We start from the raw sequence: 7,549 nt of genomic DNA on the forward strand, positions 1-7,549 counted from the left end.
CGACGACCCCAGAGGAGCCCACGGGGTGACACGTGGGGCCCGCGCCGTGGGGGTCCGGGGGGGACACAGGGGACACCTCGGGCAGGGACAGGGAGACCTGGGGGTCACAGGCACGCGGGGGAGGTGGGAGGACACACGGGACACGCGGGGGAACACGGCGGGACGCGGGGGTCGCAGACGACACGGAGGGACACGGAGGGACACGGAGGGACACGGAGGGACGTGGAGGACACGGGGAACGCCGGGGGCAAAGACTCCAGAGGGGACATGGGTCACACAGGGACAGCTCGGGCAGGGCGGCGGGACACGGTGGGGACCCAGAGCGAGGGACACGAGGCGGGGAACACGGAGGGTCCCAAAGCCCGCGGCGACCCCCGGACTGACCCGGGGACGGTCCCGGCGCTGGCCACGCCCCCTCGGCTTGGCCACGCCCCCTAAGGCCTGGCCACGCCCCAGCGGGGCAAAGGCCGGGCAGAGCGCGCGCCTTTCCCTCCCGCCGCCCCGGCCCCGCCCTCCCCGCGCGGTGCCCAATCAGCGCTCGGGACGCGCGGCCCGTCCCGCATTCCCCCGCTCTCGATTGGCCGGGGCCGGCGGCGGGGCGGGGCCGCCGCGCGGGTGGGCGGAAGCGCGGCGCCCACGTGGTTCCTGCAGGGACCGGGCGGAACCGGGGGGGGGGTCGGACGGGACCGAACCGAGCGGGGCCGGGCCGAGCGACACCGGGATCGGGATCGAGGCCGATCCGGGCCGGTGCCGGCCGCCATGGACCCGCTGCGGGCACAGCAGCTGGCGGCCGAGCTGGAGGTTGAGATGATGGCCGACATGTACAACCGGTGCGGCCCGCCGCGGGGGGCGTTGGGGTGCTGGGGGGTACTGGGGGGTGCACATGGCTGGGGGGCACTGGGGGTGCCAGAGCCACTGGGAGACCCTGAGGTGCTGGGGATGGAGGGGAGTGCGCGGGGTCCTAGAGGCCACCTGCGAAATGGGGGGGCATCGGAGGTACCCGAGGATGGGGCATATTGGGGGGGTCCTAGGGGTGCCGGGGGTGGCTATGACAGGGAATGTTGTGGTGCGGGGGATCTTGGGGAGGTGCAGACGCCGGTGTCCCGGGGCGGTGATTACGGGGTGCAGGGTCTGGGGGTACCGGGGATGGCGATCACGGGGCGTAGAGGAGGTGTTAGGGTGCAGGACTGGGGTCCTGGGGTGGTGCGGGGTGAGGCTGCTGGCGATGACCGTGAGGAGGGTACAGGGGGTGTTGGGGTGGGTGGTGTCCCGGGCGTGCCGATGGCGGGGCACAGGGGGCGCTGGGATGCGGGGCCGGGTCCCGCGGGGCTCAGACGCGGTGTGCTCCGTGCAGGATGACCCAGGCGTGCCACCGCAAGTGCGTCCCGCCGCTGTACAAGGAGTCGGAGCTGTCCAAGGGGGAGTGCGTGTGCCTGGACCGGTGCGTGGCCAAGTACCTGGAGGTGCACGAGCGGATGGGCAAGAAGCTGACGGAGCTGTCGCTGCAGGACGAGGAGCTGCTCAAGCGGATGCAGCAGGGCAGCGGCAGCGCCTGAGCCCCCCCACCTGCACCCCAATAAACCGGGGGCGCTGGGCCCCCTCGCCCCCCAAACCCACCCCGTGGCCGTGTGTTGGGGTATGCGGTGCCCGTGGCTGCTGCTGGGAGCCCCCCCTTGCTGTCCCCAGCTGCCACGTGCCGTGTCCTTGTGGGGGGCACCCCTGGGTGCCCCCCCTGCCGGGCCCAGCCCGTGTAATCCCCTGGATTAGGCAGAGCCGGGCTGAGCCCCTTGTAATCCTCAGTGGGGTGGGACAGGGCTCAGCCCCTCCCTGTCTGTGTGCACTGGGGGTCACCAGAGGGGACAGCCAAGGGTCCCTGCACAGGGACACAGCCCTGGAGGGACAGGGCATAGGGACACAGTCCTGGAGGGGCAGGGCACAGGGACACCCACACAGGGACACAACCCTGGAGGGACAGGGCACAGGGACACCCACACAGGGACACAGCCCTGGAGGGACAGGACACAGGGACACAACCCTGGAGGGACAGGGCACAGGGATACCCACACAGGGACACAGCCCTGGAGGGACAGGACACAGGGACACCCACACAGGGATGCCCCCAAGACACCCAGCCCTGGCTGGGGACACACAGATGGGACCATGTGGGGGGACCATGTGGGGACAACCCAGGGACACCCACCCCTGGGCAGGGACCATGTGGGGACATCAGAGACCACAGAGGAGCAAGCACAGGGACACTCACACAGGGACAATCCGGACACCCACACCCGCAGGGACAGTTGGAGGGGACAAGGGACCCCCCACACGGACACCCGGGGACCTACACCCACTGAGGGACCCCCCGCCCTGGGTGAGGGACACCTGCCCAGTGTCACCCTGGGGGTGACACGCACACAGAAGGACCCACAGCCGGGGTGGGCCGTGTCCTCGTGCCCGTGCCCCCGCAGCGCGCGCTCCATCTGTGTGCCGGCGCCTGCGGGAAGTGGGTCAGGCTGTGCAGGGCGCGGGGGTGGCTCCGCGCCCCGCGGCTCCCGTGACACCCGCCCGGCGCCCTGCGAGGGGTGCGGGGTGTCGGCGTCACGGGTGCCTGCGTGTGGCCGGCCCCGCCGCGGCCGTGGGTGCGCGGTGACGGCTGCGCAGCGCGTGTTGGAGGGTGCGTGTGGCCGCGCAACTCCCGGGGAGGGAGGGTGTCCGTCCATCCGTCCGTCCGTCTGTCCCCCCCCCCCGCGGCACCCTGCACGCCTCGCTGCCCTGCCGCCCGCCGCTCCCATCAATATTTCAGGAGCGGCAGGCGGTGACCTGGAACAGCAGTGGCCCCCCCCTTCCCCCCCTCCCCGCAGCAGCCAGGCCCCGCTCTCCCAAAATAAGACCATTTTTAATAAATAATTTCCCACCTTTTGGTTCCTGTTGGGGGTTTTTCCCGCTCAGGATGGGGGGGGGACCCCCTTTTGTATCCTGTGGTACCCCCCCCTGCACCGGCTGCCCCCCACAGTTCTCGAGGCCTCCCCTGGGGAGAAGGGAGGCACAGGCGCCCCGAGGAGCTGTGACCCCCCTGGGGCGCCAAGGGGGGGCTCAGAGTCGGGGCAGGAGCAGAGCCAGGAGGGGCAGGAGGATGGGGGGCTGGTGGGAAGCGGCTGCGGCCATGGGGGCACAGGGGTCATGGGGGCAGCTGGCGTCCTCGGGGGGGCCGCGGGAGTCACGGGACGGGGGGGGCGGCCGGGGCTGGGGTCCCCTCAGGTCGTGGGGGGGCAGCCCGTCACGGTAGAAGGCGGAGGGCGGCGCGGCCGGGAGGGTGCCGGGGCGGCCCAGCGCCCGCCCGGGGGTGCCCATCACCGCCACCCCATTGGCGCCACCGTTGCCGCCTTCCTCCCCTTCCTCCTCCTCCTCCTCATCGTCGTCGTCGTCGGGGCAGGCGTCGAAGTCGTGCGGGCGCAGGTGGCGCAGGTCGGTGCCGCGGCGCTGCGGGGGGCTGGCGCAGGGCACGGCGGAGCTGGAGACGCGCGTGCGGCGGAACCAGGCCCAGAGCGGGCGGGCGCGGCAGTCGCAGGCCCAGGGGTTGGCGTTGAGGCGCAGGAACTGGAGCGCGGGCAGGGCGGCCAGCGGGTCCCCCGGCAGGGCCACCAGGCTGTTGTTGAACAGGTAGAGGATGGTGAGGCGCGCCAGCCCGCCGAAGGCGCGGCGGTGGATGGCTGCCAGCCGGTTGGCGTGCAGCAGCAGGCGGTCCAGGCTCTGCAGCCCCCGGAAGACGCCCTCCGACAGCGCCCGCAGCCGGTTCCCGTGCAGGAAGAGGTGGCTCAGGTTGGCCAGGTCGGCAAAGAGGTCGTCCTGCGGGGAGTGGGAGAGGGGTGGGTGTGGGGTGGGTGTTTACGGTGCTGCTCCCTGGCCCTGCCTGGTGGACGTCACCTGGAGACCCACCCTGCCCTGTGTCCCTGCTCCGCGGGCATCATTTAACACCTTGCTCCACATTCCTGCTCCGTGGGTGTTACCCATCACCCTGCCCCATGAATGTTGCCTGTCACCCTGTCCTGTGTCCCTGCTCCGTGGGCACCATCAAGACCTTGTCCCATGTCCCTGCCCTGCCGGTGTCACCCATGGTCCCGCCCCACAGCCATCACCCTGCTGCCCGTCCCTGCTCCCTCAGCCTCCCCTGTCACCGCCCCACCTTCTGGCTCCGTCAGCATCACTTAGTCCCACAGCCTGGCCCTGTGGGCACCACCCACAGAGCGGGTGCCAGTCCCACCACCCAGCTTCACCCACCTCCCACACCCCAGGCCCCCGTTGCCCCCGGGCAGTGCGGACCTGGAGGTAGAGCAGCCCGTTCTCCTGCAGGTAGAGGTACTGGAGGCTGCGGAGGCCGCGGAAGATGCCGCTGGGCAGGCTGGCCAGCCGGCACCGGTACAGGTGCAGGGCCTGGAGGTGGTGGAGGCCGTGGAAGGTGTCGGGGGCCAGGACGCGGAGGTGGGGGTTGTCACCCAGGTCGAGCTCCTCCAGGGCGGGCAGGTGGCGGAAGGTGCCCGGCTGGATGGAGGAGATGTTGTTGGAGTAGAGCCAGAGGGTGACGGTGCTGGGCCCGAAGGTGCCCGCCCGCAGCGCCCCGATGACGTTGTTCTGCAGGAAGAGGCGGCGGGCACCGGGCGGGAGCCCCGCGGGCACCGAGGAGAAGTTGTTGGCCTGGCAGCTGACGGTGGGCGGCGAGACGTAGCAGGTGCAGAGCGCGGGGCAGGCGGGAGCCCCGCCGGGCACCCACACCAGCGCCGCCAGCAGCAGCAGGGCCGCCGGGCGCCCGCCTGAGGGCACAGCGGGGCGTCAGCGCGGGGCACCGCGCCACCCCGACCCCCACGCCGCCGCCCCCCGGCCTCCGCCGCCCGCAGAGCCCCCCAGGGCTGTGCCCACCCCGTCTGGGAGAGTCCCAAGGCCCTCACCGTTCCACAGGGTTGGACACCCCTAGGAATGGTGTGCACCCCATAGGGCCGTGGTTCCCTAGGGGAACCCCAAGGTCATGACCACCCCATAGGGCTGGGCGCCTCTAGAGCCCCTCCCAAGGCCATGCTCACCCCATAGGGCCATGGTTCCCTAGGAGAACCCCAAGGTCATGACCACCCCAAAGGGTGGGGCACCCTCAGGAGCCCCCCAGGGCTGTGCCCACCCGTAGGCCTATGGCCCCCAGGGGACCTGCAAGGGTCATGCCTCTCCAGGAACCCCTCAGTGGCCACGGTCCCCTGGGAGGCTCCTAGGATCGTGGTCCCCTAGGAGAACCCCAAGGTCATAACCACCCGCTAGGGCTGAGCACTCCTTGCAACCCCCCAGACCCACATCAGCCCCACAGGGCTGTGCTTCCCAAACACCCACCCGGGGCCAAGCCACCTTATAGCTCCAAACCCACCCCTCAGGGCTGGGCACCCCAAAAAATGACTGTGTCCCCCTGGGACGCCCCTGGGGCTGTGCCTGCCACTGGGGCCATGCTCCCCAGGGACCCCCCGAGCTCCCTGACCCCCCTGCCCTGGCCACATTTCCACGGGACCATGCTCGCCCCGGGGTACACCAGAACCCCCCACAGGGTCATGCACCCCTGGGACCCCCCCCCCCCCCGGCGGGGGGGGGGGGGGCCGTGCCCCCTCCCCAAACGGGGCGGTGCCACGTGCGCGCGTGCCGCGGCCACGTGTGGGGCGGGGCACGCGTGGGCGCGGGCTGACGACACGCGCCGCCGCTCCGGGTGTTCAGCATCCCCCCTTCCCCCCCACCCGTGTCCATCCCCCCCCCTCGGGCTGCAACCCGAGAGCTTCATCCATAATTCAGCCCGGCGGCCTGGATCCACGCCCGGGGATGCGTGGATGCGCCCAGTCGCCGCTACCGGGGGAGGGGAGGGGAAGGGAGGGGAGGGAGGGGGGCGGTGAGACCCGCCGATGCACCTCCGGTGTGACCTCCGGTGCACCGGGGGGGTCCCCCCGCCCCCCCCCCTCCCCTCTCCCGGTGCTCCAGGAGTTGGGGGGGGTACCCACCCCCCCACCCACCCACGGAGGCGTCCGGCGCATCTGCTCAGCGCCGCCCCCCTCCCCCGGCGCCCCGTGCCGGCGTGCGCCCCCCACCCGCGTCCCATCTGTCACTCCCCCACGCCGCGGGCTGACTCAGTTGGGAGCTGAAGTCACCGGTTCTCAGCGTTTCCCCCCACCCTCGGTGCCAACCCCCCCCATCCCGGCACTCGCGGGTACCCCGCGGTACCCACCCGCGGGGTGACCCGGCCACCCTCGGCACTACAGCGGTGCCCACATTGTGAACCGCGGGGCGTCCCTAAGCCGGGCTGGGGGTCCTGGGGTGGCGCCGGGTCTCCCGTGGGTCGTGGGGCACCCCCGTGCGGGGGTATGCGCTGGGGGTCGTGGGGTACCCACACTCCGGGCTGGGGGTCCAGGGGTGGCGCCGGGTACTCCGCGGCTCGTGGGGCACCGAGAAGCCGGGCTATGCGTCCCGGTGATGCACAGGGCGTGCCGGGGATTGTGGGGACCGCCGCGCTGGGCGGGAGTCCCGCGGTGGCACCGGGTACCTCATGTGTCATGGGGCACCCCCACGCCGGGTTGGGGGTCCCGGTGTGGCATCGAGTACCCCGTGGGTCATGAGGCACCCGTACTTCGGGCCGGGCTGGCAGCGGGCACCTCGCGGGGCGTGGGGCACCCCCACTCCAGGCAGCCCGGGGGTCGCGGGGGGCGCACCCTGGGCTGCCCCGGGGCTGGGCTTCCACGCCGGGCTGTGCGTTCCGGGGCGGCCCCGGGCTCCCCGCGCATCCCGGGGCTCCCCACGCAACCCGGGGCACCCGCACCCCAAGCGCCCCCGGGCACCGCGAGCCGGGAGCGGGGTCTCCAGGGCGGCACCCCGGGGGTTCACCCCACACCCGTGGGACCCCGCCCGACCCCGCGCCTACCTGGGGGCAGGTCCCGAGCCGTGGGGGGCCGCATGGCGGGGCGGCCGCTCAGGCGCTGCCCACCCGCGGGGTCATGGCCGGTGCCGGGGGGGCTGCTGGCCCCCTTCGCCCCCGCCGCGCCGCCGGGAGCAGCAGCCGCTGCCGCCCCGGGGCATGGCACGGGTGGGCTCGGGCTCGGGCACGGCTGGGCTCGGCGCGGCGCTGCCCGCGGCTCCGTGGGGCTGAGCCCTCCCCGCGCCGCGCCTTATCCCGGGGCGGCCGCTCCGCCCCCCGCGCCGGCCCCTCCGCTTAACCCTTCCCGGGCCGACCCGCCCCACACGGGACGGGGTGGGCGTGGGGACCCCCCGCAGCTCGGCGGGGAGAGGGGGGGACGCGGGTCCCTAAGCGGGACGAGCGCTGCGGGGCCCACGCGGGGGACCCCCGTGGGGACGCGGGGGTCAGTGATGGGCGCCCCCACGGGGGGACGCGGGGCTCTCGTGGGGAGCTGTGACCTCGGGACTCGACGGGTGGTCGCCCACCGTCCCTCCCTCTCTCTCTCCCTCCCTCCCTTGATCTCGGGACTCGCGCCGGGCTCCGGTGCCCCCAATGGACCGCAGGACCTCTCGGGGGCTGCCC

The 7,549-nt window shown here is 73.1% G+C and overlaps 2 protein-coding genes across 3 annotated transcripts; one reads left to right on the forward strand and one right to left on the reverse strand.

Moving 5' to 3' along the window:
* The first annotated feature begins 626 nt into the window (after window positions 1-626).
* On the forward strand, window positions 627-1,616 carry TIMM10 (translocase of inner mitochondrial membrane 10). Its single transcript, XM_027632185.1, has 2 exons — window positions 627-830; window positions 1,355-1,616. Exons 1-2 carry the CDS (start codon window positions 760-762, stop codon window positions 1,554-1,556), a joined length of 273 nt encoding a protein of 90 aa, XP_027487986.1. The 5' UTR covers window positions 627-759; the 3' UTR covers window positions 1,557-1,616.
* A 1,261-nt stretch (window positions 1,617-2,877) lies between these two features.
* Window positions 2,878-7,171, reverse strand: RTN4RL2 (reticulon 4 receptor like 2). 2 transcript variants are annotated; one of them, XM_027632184.1, is made up of 3 exons: window positions 6,935-7,171; window positions 4,321-4,808; window positions 2,878-3,846 (listed from the first exon to the last, which is right to left on the reverse strand). In XM_027632184.1, exons 1-3 carry the CDS (start codon window positions 6,966-6,968, stop codon window positions 3,094-3,096), a joined length of 1,275 nt encoding a protein of 424 aa, XP_027487985.1. In that variant the 5' UTR covers window positions 6,969-7,171; the 3' UTR covers window positions 2,878-3,093. The 2 variants fall into 2 exon arrangements, 1 of the variants encoding a protein (XP_027487985.1); XR_003525579.1 differs by having other exon boundaries at window positions 3,548-3,846; window positions 4,321-4,539; window positions 6,935-7,151.
* Between the last annotated feature and the right edge of the window lie 378 nt (window positions 7,172-7,549).

The sequence above is a fragment of the Corapipo altera genome, unplaced genomic scaffold (assembly GCF_003945725.1).
Source record: "Corapipo altera isolate COAL_440 unplaced genomic scaffold, ASM394572v1 59523, whole genome shotgun sequence".
Lineage (NCBI taxonomy): Eukaryota > Metazoa > Chordata > Aves > Passeriformes > Pipridae > Corapipo > Corapipo altera.